This window comes from Nyctereutes procyonoides, unplaced genomic scaffold (genome assembly GCF_905146905.1).
Source record: "Nyctereutes procyonoides isolate TBG_1078 unplaced genomic scaffold, NYPRO_anot_genome, whole genome shotgun sequence".
In the NCBI taxonomy this organism is placed as follows: Eukaryota; Metazoa; Chordata; class Mammalia; order Carnivora; family Canidae; genus Nyctereutes; species Nyctereutes procyonoides.
The window spans coordinates 60,034,228-60,051,797 of NW_026575047.1; the positions used below are offsets into that span (position 1 = coordinate 60,034,228).

The following is a 17,570-nucleotide window of genomic DNA, read 5'->3' on the forward strand; positions in this document are numbered from 1 at the left end:
GGCTCCCAGTGCATGGAGCCTGCTTCTCCCTCTGCCTGTGTCTCTGCCTCTCTCTCTCTCTGTGACTATCATAAATAAATAAATTTAAAAAAAAAATTTTTTTAAAAAGGGAATATCTTAAAAAAAAAGAGGAAATTCATGAAACTGACACAGCAGCTATACCAGCAGACACAAAAACATTGTACTTTCTGTGAAATACCTTTTTATGTGGTATTGAAAATGCCGATTTTATGCGGGTGAAGGATTGCTATAAGAAAGGAACACCTATAGAGACTCTAATGTGATTCAAGAAAAAGCAAAGCCATTTTCCAATGACAACCTAAAGTAAAGTGTAGGTGAAGATCAAAAGTTGGAGAATTTAATGCCAATAAGATGGTTTGATAATTTCAGAAAGAGGTCTGGCTTAAAAAATGTCAGCAGGAAAAGCAGCTTGTCAATCAAGAGGAAGCAGACAAAGTCTCAAAATGTCATTCAGAAAGTCACTGAGGAAAATGAATACGTGCCTGCACAGGTTTTTAATACAAATGAAAGTGTCCTATTCTGGGGGGGGGGGGGGGGAATGCCACAAACAGCAGTTATTACTAAGGAGGAGAAGTGAGCACTAGGACTTAAGGCAGGCAAGGCTAGAAAAACTGCACTATTCTGGTACAAATGCAGTAGGTTTACCAACAGGACTGCCCTTATCTATAAAGCTGCTAATCCCCAACCTTTGAAGGGCAAAGATAAACACCAACTGCCAGTTTTGTGGCAGTCCATTAAGAAGGCCTGGACAAGAGCCCTTTTCCTGGAAAAGAAAAGGAATTAATTAGTAACAAAAAAAACATATGAAAGTATAAATCTCATTAGAAGGAAAAATATAGGGACGACTGGGTGGGCTCAGTGGTTGGGCATCTGCCTTTGGCTCAGGGCGTGATCCTGGGGTCCAGGATCGAGTTCAATATCAGGCTCCCTGGGAGGAGCTTGCTCCTCCTCAGCCTATGCCTCTGCCTCTATCTCTGTGTCTCTCATTAATAAATAAATAAAATCTCAAAAAAAAAAAAAGAAAAAGAAAGATAAATATACAGTAAAGGTAAGTGATTAATCACTTATAAACCTAGCATAAAGGTCAAAAGACAAAATTAGTAAAAGTAAGTACAAGTATAATAGTTAAGAGATACACAAGATAAAAAGATGTAAACTATGACATCAAAACAAAGCATGGGGGAGAGAGTAAAAATTTAGAACTTTAGAATACTTTCAAACTTAAGCTGTTATCAACTTAGACTGTTATGAATGTGTAAGCCTTAGGCTGACCATAAAATAAAAACCTATAGCAGATACACAAAAGATAATGGTAAAGAAATCTAAGCATAACAATAAAGAAAGCCATCAAACCACAAAGGAGGAAAGCAAGGAGAAGAAAGGAAGTACAAATCAGCCAGAAAAAATATTAATAAAATGGCAATAAGCACATACCTATCAATAATTAGTATACATACGTAGAAAATTCTCTAAAAGACATGGAATGGCTAAATGGATTAAAAAAAAAAAACAAGATCCATCTATAAGCTGCCTACAAGAGATTCACTTTCAGATGGAAGGACACAAACAGACTGAAAGTAAAGGGATGAAAAAAGATATTCTGTGCAAATGACAACCAAAGCAAAGTGGGTGTAGCTATACTTGTAGCAGACAAAACAGACTTAAAATAAAGACTGTATAAGAACCAAAGAAAATGAAAAGCATTACATAATGATAAAAAATGATTAAAAAGTCCACCCAACAGAAGGTATATTTATAAATATTTACATACCCAACAAAAGAACAAATAAATACATAAAGCACATCCCAACAAACCTAAAGAGAGAAAAAGACATCAGTACACAGTAACAGCAAGGGACTTTAATATTCTACTTTCATCAGTGGATAAATCAACCAGGCATAAAATCAATAAGGAAATACTGCCTTAAACTACACATCAGACCAGATGGACTTAATAGATAGATAGATAGATAGATAGATAGATAGATAGATATAGATAGATATAGATATATATAGATATGTATATATAAATATATATAGATACATATAGATATACCATAGCAAAAACAACAGAATACACATTCTTCTTATGTCAACATGGAAATTCTCCAGGAGAGATCATATATTAGACCACCAGAAAAGCCTCAATAAATATAAGACTAAAATCACATCAAGCAACTTTTTCAACTGCAATAGTATGAAACTAGAAATCAATTACAAGAAAACTGAAAAATTCACAATATGTGAAGATTAGACAACATGCTACTTGGCAACCAAGGGGTCAACCAAGAAGTCAAGAGAAATCAGAAAACACCTTGGACAAATGAAAAAAATATATATATAGCATACCAAAACTTACAGGATACAGCAAAAGCAGCTCTAAAAGGGAAGGTCATGACAATAAATGCCTACATCAATAAACATGATACAACTCAAATAATCTAACTTTATGCTTCAAGAAACTACAAAAAGAAGAACAAATGAAGGATAAAGTTAGTAGAAGGAAGGAAAAAAACAAAGATCAGAGAATAATGAAATAAATAATAAAAAGACAATAGAAAACATCAACGAAAACAAGAATGGTTTTGAAAAGATAAAACTGACAAACCTGTAGCTAAAGTCACCAAGAGATGTTACAACTGATACTACAGAAATACAAAAGATCGTCAGAAACTACTAGGAACAATTATACACCAACAAACTCACAATCCAGAAGAAACTGACAAATTCCTAGAAATATACAACTTTCTACAACTGAATGAGAAATAGTAAATATGAAAAGATGTAATCAGTTATAAACAACACACACAAAAAAAATCCAGAAACAGATGGCTCCCACTGGTGAATTTTCCAAACATTCAAACAAGAATTAATACCAACCCTTCTCCAAAAACCTGGGGAGGAGAGAACACTTCCTACTGATTTTATGAGACCAGAATTACAGATACCAAAGCCAGATAAGGATAGCGGAAAGAAAAAAAAAAAAGTTACAGGCCAATTTCCCTAATTAACATACACACCAAAATCCTCAGCAAAATATTAGTAAACTGAGTTCATCAATACATTAAAAGGATGCTACACCATGATCAAGTGGGATTTATTCCCAGGGATGCAAAAACAGTTCAACATCCACAAATCAATCAATGTGATATACATTAACAAAATGAAAAATAAAAATTATATGATACTTCAATAGATTCAGAAAAAGCATTTGACAAAATTCAACATCTATTTTAGATAAAAGCTCTCAACAAAGTAGGTACAGATAAAATGTACTTCAAGATAAGAAAGGCCATATATGACAAGCCCACAGCTAACACTGACTTAACACTGGAAAGCTAGAAGCTTTTCTTACAAAATCAGGAACAAGACAAGGATGTCCTCTCACCACTTTTATTCAACATAGTGTTAGAAATTCTACGTAGAGCTTTTAGACAAGAAAAAAAAATAAAAGCATCCATATTGCAAGGAACAAATAAAACTGTCACTACTTGCAGATGACCTGATATTATATTTAGAAGACCCTATAGGCCACCAAAAAAAATTGTTAGAGCTAATAAACAAATTCAGTAAAGTAGCAGAATACACGTTAAAGGGGGCACTTGATATAATGAGCACTGAGTGTTATATGCAACTGATGAATCACTGAACTCTACCTCTGAAACTAATACTACATATTAATTTTATGTTAACTGATTTTAAATTTAAAAATAAAAATTTTTAAAAAGTAGAATAAAAAAGTCAATACACAAAAATCTGATGCACGTCTATAAACCAATAATGAACTATCAGAGAAATCAAGAAAATCCCATTTAAAACTGCATCAAAAAGAATAAAATACCTAGGGATCCCTGGGTGGCGCAGCGGTTTAGCGCCGGTCTTTGGCCCAGGGCGCGATCCTGGAGACCCGGGATCGAATCCCACATCAGGCTCCCGGTGCATGGAGCCTGCTTCTCCCTCTGCCTGTGTCTCTGCCTCTCTCTCTCTCTGTGACTGTCATAAAAAAAAATAAATAAAAATAAAAAAATAAAGTCTATTTAAAAAAAAAAAAAAAGAATAAAATACCTAAGAATAAATTTAACAAAGGAGGTTAAAAACCTATAAAAAGCCAAAGACACTGATGAAATAAATTGAAGATGATGTAAATACACAGAAAGATAATCCATGCTCATGGGCTAGAAGAATCAATATTGTTAAAATATCCACACTACTCAAAGCAATCTACAGATGCAAAATCTCTATCAAAACTTCTGTGGCATTTTTCACAGAAACAGAATGATCCCATATTTATACGGAACCACAAAAGGCGAAATAGCCAAAGCAATCTTCAGAAAAGAGAACAAAGCTATAGGCATCACACTCCCTAATTTCAAACTATGTTACTGTGTTATGGTAATCAAAACAGTATGGCATCAGCATAGAAACACACAGAGATCAATGGAACAGAATGGAGAGCCCAGAAATAAACCTACACACATAAGGTCAATTAATTTATAACAAAAGAGCCAATAATATATAGTGGGGAAAGGACAGTCTCTTAAGTAAATAAATGGTACTGGGAAAATTGGACAGGCACATGCAAAAGAATGAAACTGGACCACTATCTTACACCACACACAAAAATTAACTCAAATGGATAAAAATTTGAACATAAGACCTGAAACCATAAAAATCCTAGAATTCGACATTAGTGGTATGTCTCCTGACACAGATCTTGGCAATGATTTTTTTCAATCTGACACGAAAAGCAAAAATAAACAAAGTGGGACTCAACAAACTAACAAGCTTCTGTGTAGCAAAGGAAACCATCAACAAAATGAAAAGGCAACCTACTAAAAGAAAAAGTATTTGCAAATGAATATATCTGATAATGGATAAGGGGTTAATATCCAAAACATATTTTTAAAAAGCAACTCCTATAACTCAATAGCAAAAAAACAAACAATCCAATTAAAAATGAGAAGAGGATTTAAATATATAGTTTTCCAAAGAAGACATACAAAGGGACAACAGGTACATGAAAAGGTACTCAACAACATTAATCAAATAAACACAAATTGAAACAATAATTCAATATAACTTCACCTCTTTAGAATGGCTAGTATCAAAAAGACAAGAAATAACAAGTGCTGGTTAAGATGTAGGAAAAAGGAACACTTGTGTACTGTTGTTGTGAATGTAAACTGGTACAGCCACTATGGAAAACAGGAAGTTTCTCAAAAAATTAAAAATAGAATTACTATATGATTCAGTAATTCTACTTCTTGATATTTATCTGAAGAAAACAAAAACACTAATTTGAAAAGACATATGCACCCCCATTTTCAGCATTAAAATTTCAGCAATATAAGTAGCATTTGCTACTTACAATAGCCAAGTAATAAAACAACCTAAATGTCCATTTGTGGACAGATGGGTAAAGAAAATATAGTATATATGTGTGTGTGTATATATATATATGTATATATGTATATATGTATATATGTATATATATATACACAATGTAATATTGAGACAGAAAAGAAGCAAATCCTTCCATCTGTAACAATATAGATGGACTCTGAGGGCATTATGCTAAGTGAAATAAGTCAGACATAAAAAGATAAATACCATAAGGGGCACCTGGGTGGCTCAGTCAGTTAAGTGTCTGCATTAAACGTCTGACTCAGTTCAGGTCATGATCTCAGGGTTCTGGGATCAAGCCCCCAGTCTGCTTGTTCCTCTGCCCCTATCCTTGCTCGGGCTCATTCTCTCTCTCAAATAAATAAATAAATAAAATCTTAAAAAAAAAAAAAAAGGTTGTCTGGGGATGGGGTAACTTCGTGATGGACATTAAGGAGGGCATGTGATGTAATGAGCCCTGGGTATTACATAAGACTGATGAGGGATCCCTGGGTGGCGCAGCGGTTTGGCGCCTGCCTTTGGCCCAGGGCGCGATCCTGGAGACCCAGGATCGAATCCCACATCGGGCTCCCGGTGCATGGAGCCTGCTTCTCCCTCTGCCTGTGTCTCTGCCTCTCTCTCTCTATCATAAATAAATAAAAATTAAAAAAAAAAATTAAAAAAAAAAAGACTGATGAATCACTGACCTATACCTCTGAAACCAATAATACATTATATGTAAATTGAATTTAAATTTTTCAAATGCAGAAACAAAAAGATAAATACTATCTGCTCTCACCTGTATATGGAATCTAAAAAACAAAACCAAGCTTAAGGATACAGAGAACAGGCTGGTTGCCTGAGGCAAGGGGATGGGGTGGTTGAAGGAGAAGGCGAAATGGATAAGGGGATCAAATGGTACAAATTTTTAGTTATAACATAGGTCATAGGAGCGTAATGTTCAACACAGTGACTATAGGTAATAATACTGCACTGCATATTTGCAAGTTACTAGGAGAGTGGATCTTAAAAGTTCTCATCACAGAAAAAGAAATTCTTTAACTATATATGATGACAGATTGTAACTGAACTACTGTGATGATCATTGTGCTATATACAGAAATAAATCTTTACAATGCATACCTGAAACTAACAATGTTATATATCTATTATATCTCATTTTATAAAAAGGAAAAATGAGCAGTCACAGGCAACTGTGAGAATGTCACAAAAGATCTAACATTCTTCTCATTGAACTCTGGTCATTAAAGAATGGGGTGGGGTTGAAAAGTATTCTAAGAAGTAAGACTGAAAACTTCCCAAATTTAGCAAGACATAAATCTACAAATTCAAGAAGGTGAGCAAATTCCAAACAGGATGAACCCAAAGAAATCCACATGAAGATTCATTATAATTAAACTAAAGACAAAAAAAAAATAATAATAATCTTAAAAGCAGCAAAAAAAAAAAAAAAAACTTTAACTGTGGTAGAATAACAGTTCATGTAATAGCAAATTTTTTATAAGAAGCCATGGACAACAGCTAAAAGCAACAAAATATTCTGAAATGATGAAAAAAAGAATCGTCTATCCAGAACCCTAAATCTAGCAAAAATGTCCTTCAGGAATGAAAGGAAAAATCAAACATTTTCAAATGAAGGAAAAGAAAATCTGTCATCAGCAGACCTACACTAAAAGAATGGCTAAAGAAAGTTCTCTAAACAGAATGGAAATAATAAAAGGAAAACCTTGGCACTCGGGAAGGAAGAACACTGTAAATAACACATGGGTAAATACAATAGGCTTTTCTTCATCTCTTGACTTTTCTTCATCTCTTGACTTTTCTAAATCATGTCTGAAGCCTTAACCAAAAATTATAATATTGCTAAATGTGGTTATAAATACCAATAGAAATATTTGTGGCAATCATATGAACAGAAAAGGATAAAGGGAAGTAAGGTTTCTGTATGTCAATCAAACTAGTTAAATGACACAACCGGAAACTGCTTAGTTATGTATATATAATGTATTAATTAGACAAACCACTAAAAAGGCTACTCCAAAAAAATAAACTCAAAAACTCTATAGATAAATCAAAATGGAATTCTAAAAATGCTCAAGTAAACTATAGGGAGGCAGCATAAACAAAACAAAAATTAAAAAAACAGCAAACAGAAATCATAATACAACAGTCTCAAGCTCTAATTTATCAATAATTACATGAAATTCAATGCAAACAGTCTAAATACACCAGTTAAAAGACACGTTGGTAGAGTGAACCAAAAAACAACATGACCCAATTCTGCCATCTATAAGAAAATGATTTCAAATAGGCAAATTAAAAGTAAATGGATATGGGGGTGCCTGGGTGGCTCGGTCAGTTAAGAATCTGACTCTTGATCTCAGCTCAAGTCTTGATCTCAGGGTTAGGAGTTCAAACCTAACGTTGGGCTCCATGCTGGGTTTGGAGCCTACTTTTAAAAAATATTTTTTTTAAGTAAATGAAGAGAGAAAACAAAAAGTATGCAAAGAGTAAACAAAGGAGAGCAAAAATGGGTATATTTATATCAAATAAACGTCAGAGCAAAGATAATTACTAGGAATAAAGAGCAACAAAAAATAAGAAAATGGCCAACCTACCAATAAAGCATAACAATTCTAAATGTGCATGCACCAAACTGCAAAATATGTGACACACACAAAAAAAAATCCTGAAAAGAGGAAAAAAACATTTATATAGTCTGAGTTGGAGACCTCAACATTTCTCTCAACAACTGAGAGGAGAAAGAAGGGAGAAAGAAAATCAGTAAGGATATAAAAGAATGCCATAACCAACAGCATCTAATCAACATTTAGAACACTCCAGCCAACAGGAGAATACACAATCATTCACAACAAGTATCAAAACAGATCATATCCCACCACAAAACAGACCTCAACAAATTTAAAAGAAGTGAAATCATACAGAATATGCTATCCAAAACAATGGAAACAAAGTAGAAATCAGTAACAGAAAAATACTGGGAAAAATCACGAAACTCTTAGGAACTAAACACACTCTGAAATAATCCATGGGTCAAAGAGACAGGGAAGCAAAAATATACTGACCTGAATTAAAATGCAAATAAAGTGAGAGAAATGTATAGTACTAAATGGGTCATAGGAAAAATCTAGCAAAATAAAACAAAAAGTAAGCAGAAAGATGAAAGTAATTAAAAGTAGAAACAATGAGAATGAAAATGGAAAAAAATAGAGAAAAACCAATGAAATAAAGAACTGGTTCTTTCAAAAAATCAATAGAATTGACACCTCTAAACAGAAATGACAAAACACACCCAAAAAAAAGGACATAAATTACCACTATCAAGAAAGAAACAGGAACTACATATAATTACAGAGGTAGAACTCTACATGTATAAATTAGACAACCTAGACAAAATAAACTGATTCCCCAAAAAATACAAACTACTTCAACTCAGCAAATATAAAACAGATCATTTAAGTTGACCTACAACTATTAAGACAACTGAATTGATCATTTTAAAAATCTCAGAAAGGAAATCACAAGGTCCAGATTGCTTCCCTGGAGAATGTTAGCAAATATTAAAATAGAATTAACACAGAATCTAAATGGTCTTTTCTGGAAAATAGAAAAGGAAATACTCTCGATTCATTTTAAGAAACTAGTATTAGCATGGTATCAAAACCAAAGAGAGACAGTACAAAAAAAAATTACAGAATACTGTTCTCATGAATATAGGCACAAAAATCCTTATCAAAATATTAGTAAGTAGAATTAGGCAATATATAAAGAGAATTATACATCACCAACAACTGGTATTTATTCCAGGAATGCAAAGATGGTTTAGCAGTCAAACATCAGATCCTTCATATTAACAAATGAAACGGAAAAAAAAAAAAAATCACATGACAAATCAAGTAATGTAGAAAAAACACTTGACAAAGTTCAACACCTCATTTCTGATAAAAACTCTCAGGAAACTGGAATAGACAGGAATTTCCTCACCTATGCTAATATTATAATGAAAAGACTGAAAGTTTTCCCCCTAAGATCAGGAATAAAGTAAAGTTGTTCTTACCACTCTTAGGAAACACAGTAAGTAAGTCCTAACCAGAACAATAAGGAAAGATAATGTAATGAAAGGCACACAGACTGAAAAGGGAGAAATAAAACAGATTGTCTATGTAGAAAATCCAAAAAAAAGAACTTCCTAGTCAATTCAGCCAGGTTGCAGAATACAAGAAAACTATATAGAAATAATTTATTATGGAAAGGGAAAGGAACTAGAATAGCTAGAATAATGTGAAAAAAAGAAGAAAGTGGGAAAAACCAGTCTGATTTTAAAACTTACTCTTAGCTACACAAGAGTGTGGTATAGGCAGAGAGATACACACATGGATTAGTAAAACAGAATAGAAAAATGAGAAATAGACCACACAAGTATACTCAATTAATTCTTGACAAAGGTGCAGAAGCAATAGAACGATAGTAAGTTAGCCTTTTCAAAAAATGATGCTGGAGCAATTAGTTATTATAAACAGACAAAAAAACTTGACCTAAAACCCATATTGCACACAAAATTTAACTCAAATAGAACAGAACATATATGTAAAACATAAAACTACAAAACTTTTAGAAAAAATATAGGGAAAAATCTTCAGGTTCTAGGGATAGGCAAAGAGGAAGAGGAGGAAGAGGAAGCCGAATAAGATGAGGGAGAAGGAAGAGGAGGAAGCAAAATCCATTGAAATTTATTAAAATTTTAAACCTTTTCTTGTGCTAAAGACACTGTTGAGAGGATGAAAAGATAAGCTATGAAGTGAGACAAATTATTTGCAAACCATATATAAGATAAAGGACTAGGGATCCCTGGGTGGCGCAGCGGTTTGGCGCCTGCCTTTGGCCCGGGGCGCGATCCTGGAGACCCGGGATCGAATCCCACGTCGGGCTCCCGGTGCATGGAGCCTGCTTCTCCCTCCGCCTGTGTCTCTGCCTCTCTCTCTCTGTGTGTGTGACTATCATAAATGAATAAAAAAATTGAAAAAAAAAATTAAAAAAAAAAAAAGATAAAGGACTAATATCTGGAATATGTACAGAACTCCAAAAACACAACAGTAAAGAAAAAAAAACCTAACTAGAAAACAGGCAAAAGACATGAACAGGTAGTCCACTAAAAAAGATACACAGATGGTAAACAACCACAGGGGATTGCAAATTAGAACCACAATGAGGTATCTCCACACCTAACAAAACAGCTAAAAATGTTTTAAAAGTGAGAACACCAAATGATGATGAGGACACAGAGAAACAGGATCACTCATACATTGCTGGTAGGAATATAAAATAGTGTAGCTACTATGGAAAAATTTGCCAGGTCCTTAAAAAATTAAACATAGAATTACCATAGATCCAGCAATTCCACTCCTAAGTATATACACAAATAATTGAAAGAAGAACTTCTATATAAACTCATAGCAGTATTATTCAAAATAGCTAAAAGGTGGAAGCAACCTAAATACCTAAATACCCCTTGATAAATGGATAAACAAAATGTTATATATACATATAATGGAATACTACTCAGCCTTTAAAAGGAAGGAAATTCTGACACATACTACAACATGGATAAGCCTTGAAGACATTATGCTAAATAATGAAATAAGCCAGACCAAAAAAGACTCTATATGATTCCACTTACTCCAGGTAATTAGACTAGTCAAAATCCTAAAGACAGAAAATAAAATTGTGGTTTCCAGGTGCTAAGAGAAGGGAAGAAAAAGGAGTTACCATGTAATAAGTACAGAGTTTCAGTTTGGGAAGATGAAAGGTTCTGGAAATGGATGGTGGTGATGATTACAAAACAATGTGAACATGTTTAATGTCCCTGACTGTATATATAAAAATTGTATGTATATAGAGTTTACCATGATATGAAAAAAATTAAGTTAAACTTTTAAGATTCAGTAACAACAACAACAAAATCCATCTATGGTATCTAGAAGAGAGGTGCCAGATCAAGCTTTCCAAAGTACCAGAATCTCAGTTCATAATACCTGGTTGCTTGCCCCACACCCAGCTCTCTAGGATTGATTTGGCCCTACATGCAGGTGCAGGAGTTTCTTCTTCATCTTTTTTCTCTTTGTCATTCAGATCTTCTTTCTTTGTTCCACTTTGAGTATCAACACCATCATCTGGAAAATAAATTTTTTTTTAAGAATCTATAAATTTAAAAAAAAATTCTATAAATTCCTTTTCAAATTGTAGCATCCACTTGTCAGTCTCTTTGCAAATGTCCCTCCCAAAAATGGAAAGGTTAAGTTACATCATTAGTTGAATGTTTGATGATTACAAGAAAATAATATGAATCACTACCACAAAAAGTACACTGTGTTTTATGAAGTAATAATAAATGATCTAGCAGCCCTTTAATAAAGAAATTCACAGAGATCCCTGGGAGGCTCAGCAGTTTAGCGCCTGCCTTTGGCCCAAGACGTGATCCCGGAGTCCCACGATCGAGTCCCACATCAGGCTCCCTGCATGGATCCTGCTTCTCCCTCTGCCTGTGTCTCTGCCTCTCTCTCTCTGTGTCTCTCATGAATAAATAAATAAAACCTTAAAAAAAAAGAAATTTACATATCATTCCAATTCTTCCTTGAAGCAGGTCTTCTAAAATATTCCATCAATTTCCTACCACATTTCACAACTAATAAACTTAGTCCTTGATGTTACCTAATTGAATTTCATGTGAACTGCTTTTATTCAGTGATCCCCAATTGCTGTGTCCAAAAGAACAGAGGATGTGAAATGGGAGCATGATTCAAAAACCATTTTTAACTCTATATATTGCCATATTCCATCAACTGAGAACCATTGCTATACAGGACCACTATCATTGACAAAGTATGATTCAGGAGCTTTGGGACACACAAAAAAGTTGGAAACTGTGACTTTGGGCCACCGACAATTTAAAGTTTCAGTCAAGAGGCACCTGGGCTCAGGGCATGATCCCAGGGCCCTGGGATGCAGCTGCATCAGTCTCCCTGCTCAGTGGGGAGTCTGCTTCTACCCCTACCCCCAACCCCCTCCCCAGCTTGTACTTGAGCGCACACTCGCACGCGCGCGCGCACACTGTCTCTCTCTCTCTCTTGCTCTGCACTCTGTCTCTCAAATACATTTATTTTAAAATCTTTTAAGAAGTAAAATAATAGGGATGCCTGGGTGGCTCAGCGGTTGAGCATCGGCCTTCAGCTCAGGGCATGACCCCAGGATCCGGGATCAAGCTCCCTGTGGGGAGCCTGCTTTTCCCTCTGCCTATGTCTCTGTCTGTCTCTTTCTCTCTGTGTCTCTCATGAATAAATAAACACAATCTTTTTTAAAAAGTAATAAAATAAGATTAAAAAATAGAGTTTCAGTCAAGAACAAATGTCATGAAACTCCTTATAATGCAAATAAAGACAGAACCTAAACCTTGAAGTATAAATGTGTCCTATCCTCAAAGGAGCTCATTATTTTCTTAATGAAATAATTAGACATATACATTTAATCTGTGGAAGAGATTCTATAAAATTACAAACAGTAAGAAGTATCTAAAAATAACTAAATCCAACAAGTGACAAATATCAAAAAACTGCTGCATTCTATAAGAGAAGTATCAGATATCAAACAGAAGGAATCCCAATTGACTAATGATATGAAGAGATACTCCAATTCTATTTAGAAAAATATAAGTTAAAACAATGAAATATTACTTTACATTCACCAAATCGGCAATTGTTAGAAAGCTAAAATATAAGCTCCAAGACAGGATTTTTTTCCCGTTTCATCTGGTTTGGTTCACTGATAAATCCCAAGTGCCTAGAACAACGCATGCCAGGAAGTAAGCCTGCCTTCGATGATCTGTTTGATAATTAAATAATGTCAAATGTCAGCAGCTATGTGGAGCTGGGCACATAAACCTTTAGGCATAGCTGGCCAAAGGGGTGGACCTCACACAGCCAGACTAAACAGCCAACAAGTGCCTCCAAATTACATGCAAGGTCCTCTAATCCCTGGCTATGCTCACAGAACTCCCATAGAGGCCCACAATTAGGGGAATTCAGAGGATAGAAACCCTCAGCAGTCCAATGCACTATGAATACCACTTAAAAATACAGTACTAAATGGCAAAGGGAAGAAACTCGGGCTAAGGAATCACACATTCCATTTACACAAACTAAAAATACATCATTAACATTAGCATGTTTCCTAATGATACACAAACATATTAGAAAGGAAAACATTTAAAAGATGGATTTGAAATGGTGTGCCAGGAACTGTGAAGCATAATTAACTCAACCCTCAGCTCCTGAAGCTAAAGAAAGGGCCTTAGCCACTGGCACACTTCATGTGTCCCATTCTTTCATCTTCCTGCCACAGCAATGACTGTTGACTAACAGTACCTGTCTTATTTACAGAAATATCCAACTGTGCATTAAATACAGATTATTTTTTGTAATACTTAAATTTTTATATATTACAAATATAAAAATCACACAGCACCTCTAAATTAAGCTCTACTGATTTGCTGAAGTCATAGAAAAAGGCTTGGAATCAGGTTCTGGAATCAGGTTCTCAGCCTTCAGTGTACATCAGAAGCACAGGGTGAGGGATACACATACACATACACACACACACACACACACACACACACACCCCTCAAATACCAAAACTGAGTTCTACTGCCTAAGATTCTAATTCAGTTTGTCTTGGGTAGGACCTAGGCACTAGCATTTTTAATTCCCAGGTATTTCTAATATTCAGCCATGATAAAGGACCACTGACACAGGAAATAAAACTTTACTAACAAAATGTAAATGCAACTGACCAAACAACAACAGTGGTTTTAGATACCACAGCCACTCTTAATATAACAAATTAAGGCCACACAGAATAAAACTTAAAAAAAAAATAAGACAAGTCAGAGGAAAGGCTAAATAACTTTGCACTTACGTTTTTTACAAATTACTCTTTTTGGAAAAACTGAATAATGAAATAACTGTTATTGAGGTGGTTTTCTTAGATTTTATTTGAGAGAGAGAAAGAGAGAGAGAGAGAGAGAGAGAGAGAGAGAGAGAGAGAAAATGAGCGGGGTGAGGGACAAAGGAAGCAGGCTCACCGCTAAGCAGGGAGGCCTGATGGAGGGCTCAATCCCAAATCCCAGGATCATGACCTAAACCAAAGGCAGACACCTAATGGAGACATTAAGGGAGCCACCCAAGCACCCCTGTTATTGAGTTTTTTAATTAACAAGAGGGATTTGCTAATTTTTGCTTTTTTGCACAAGCATGAGACAAGCGTCCTGGAATGAAAACATGATTCTCCAATTTCAATCTTTTATAAGTAATTAGGCATATAAGGTCAGTCAAAGTCTCTAAACTTTAATTCTGCCATGAGTGAAAGCTCAGAAGCCCACCTTCAGCCTGCTATGTGACAAGCGAACTCTAGTGTCTGTATGGAACACTTGGCCTCCACTTCCTTATGTCACCGCATTTGCTCCTAACCAGGCATAAACAAAATGACTTTACTAGATGTGGATCCCAACCCCATGGAGAATGACTAGCATTCCACAGAGGAAGAGGCAGGTCACCAGGACCCCAAATCTCTCCTTATAACCAGTCAGAAGATCCCCACTATAAGTGACTGGACAGAGACAGAAAATGAAAGCCCGGACTCTACAAGATTAGAAATTCAAAATACTGACAACATTTGGAGAGGGAGAGAGGGAAGGAGGAGAGAGAGAGAGAGAGAGAAAAGGAGGCCTGCATAGGAAGAAAAGGCAAGGCTGCAGCAGAGGATAGTTTCAAAGCATTCAGCTCTGGGCTGTGGGCCCTGCACCAGTTCACCGAGCCAGCCACTCTACTACCATGCCTCTGTCACAACAAAGACCCAGGGCCGCAGTGGGCACAACAAAGGGGTAAATTCAAGCCCAACGTAAGTCAGGGTCTTATAAAGCAGCCCTCTGCCATGGGGAAGCCAACAGCCCTGACAATATATACGAAAGCTCTTAGAGGGGGGAAAAATCAAATTGAAATAAATAAAGGTCCACAGTTTGACCCAAATGGAACTTCAAAGTTTACTGAAAAAATTTACACAACAAAAAGACAGATGGGCTTTTGTGCCTCTATGATACAGGTAGTGACTCAGCTTCAGTATCTGCTAAAAAGCACCAATCAGAAAACCTTCGTGGATTTAAGTAAATCCTGGGGCTCAAATTACATTTACACCTGAAGATCCCACTAAATTTTAAAAAGTACCCCCTATAACCTTAGGAAAATTACTACATATAACCTAAAGGACAAATGCCTTACCTTAACTATCAAAACTACTGTCTTGCCTAAATTCTCCCTGGTCATAGCAACTACTGCCCTGAAATATCCCATAGTGGACATGGATGCTCTGACACAATAAATAAGTAATTGAAATTAAGTATTTAGCAATTACAAATTGGCTTAATAAGGGACCTATTACAGGTTAAATTTTGTCCCCCAAAAAGATTTTCAAGTCCTAACATCTAGTATCTATGAGAGTGACCTTATTGGCAAATAGGATCTTTTCAGATGATCAAATTAAGATGAAGTCATTAGAGTAGGCCTGAACTGAATATCATGATCATCAACCAAAAGGATACAATCAACATTTTACACATTGAGCCACCCAACTACAGCAAAATAGCATTCTAAAAAGAATGACACCTTGATTTCAGAATTGTAGCCTCTAGAACTGTGAAGTACACAATGACTATTCACCAAGACACACCACATCTTGGGTCATAAGACAAATCTTAACAAAAGTTGAAATCACTCAACTAAGCATGTGTCCTGTCCATGTGGCATTAAACCAGAAAACAATAATAACAGAAAGATAAGTAGACAATGCAAAAAGACTCGGAAATTAAACAGCACATTTCAAAGTAATGCACAGGTCAGTAATGCAAAGTCTCAAGAGAAGTTTTTAAAAATTAAATGAAAATACATCAAAATTTGTAGGATGCAATTAAAATAGTACTTTCAGGGAGATCTGTATTATTAAAAGCTTATGTTAGCAAAGAAAAAAAAAAGGTCTGAAGTCAACAATTTAAACTTCTACCTTAAGAAATTAGAAAGAGAAATAAACCAAAATAAACACACACAAAATAAACCAAAAGCAAGCAGAAAGAGTGGAATAATGAAGAGCAGAAACCAACTGAAAACAAAAACAGAAACAAATCAATGAAACTAAGAACTGATTTGTTGAAAGATCAATAAAATTAATAAACCTTATACAAGATTACTAGAGGGAAAAAAGGTAGTAATTAACAAATATCCAGAATGAAGGAGATATATCTCTATAGCCTGTGCAGATATTAAAAGGACAAGAGAATACACCAACCCTAAATACATAAATAACAACTTAGATACAGAACAGTTGTTCAAAATCACAAACTACCATAAGTCACCCAAGAAGAACTGGTTAAGCTAAATTGTATGATAACTATTCAAGAAATTTACTTCAGAATTTAAAACTTTCCTAAATAGAAATCTCAAGACCTGGGAAGTTTCAATGGAGAATTCTACTAAATATTTACAAAAGAAATTTATACCAATTCTACATGATCTCTTCCAGAAAATGGCAGGAGAAACATTTCCCAACTCCTTTTACAAAACCAGTATTACTCTAACACCAAAACTAGACAAACAAGAGTACAGTTGACCCTTGGACAACAAGGGAGCTAGGATACCAACTCCCTGACTGTTGAAAATTTGCACATAACTTTGGATTTCCCCAAAACTTAACTACTAATAATAGCCTACTGTTGACCAGAAGCCTTACTGATAACATAAACAGCCACTTAATACACGTTTTGTATGTTATATGTATTATATCTTACATTCTTACAATAAAATAAGCTACAGAAAAAAAATGTTAGGAAAACATAAGAAAAATACATTTACAGTACTGTACTGTAAACTATTTGCAAAGAAGCAGACAGGCATAGTTCAAACCCATGTTGTTCAAGAGTCAATCATACAGGCAGGCCAGGTGGCTCAGAGGTTCAGTGCCGCCGGGAGACCGAGGATCGAGTCCCACGTCAGGCTCCCTGCATGGAGCCTGCTTCTCCCTCTGCCTGT

At 35.1% G+C, this 17,570-nt stretch overlaps 1 protein-coding gene across 4 annotated transcripts in view; it reads right to left on the reverse strand.

The window, feature by feature from the left end:
• The window catches only part of HERC2 (HECT and RLD domain containing E3 ubiquitin protein ligase 2), a 235,293-nt gene that overhangs the window by 186,322 nt on the left and 31,401 nt on the right, over positions 1–17,570 (reverse strand). For all 4 annotated transcript variants that reach the window (XM_055326875.1, XM_055326874.1, XM_055326876.1 and 1 more), the window contains one exon: positions 11,478–11,615. In XM_055326875.1, the coding sequence (XP_055182850.1) occupies positions 11,478–11,615 (138 nt within the window). The remainder of the gene's footprint in view (positions 1–11,477; positions 11,616–17,570) is intronic.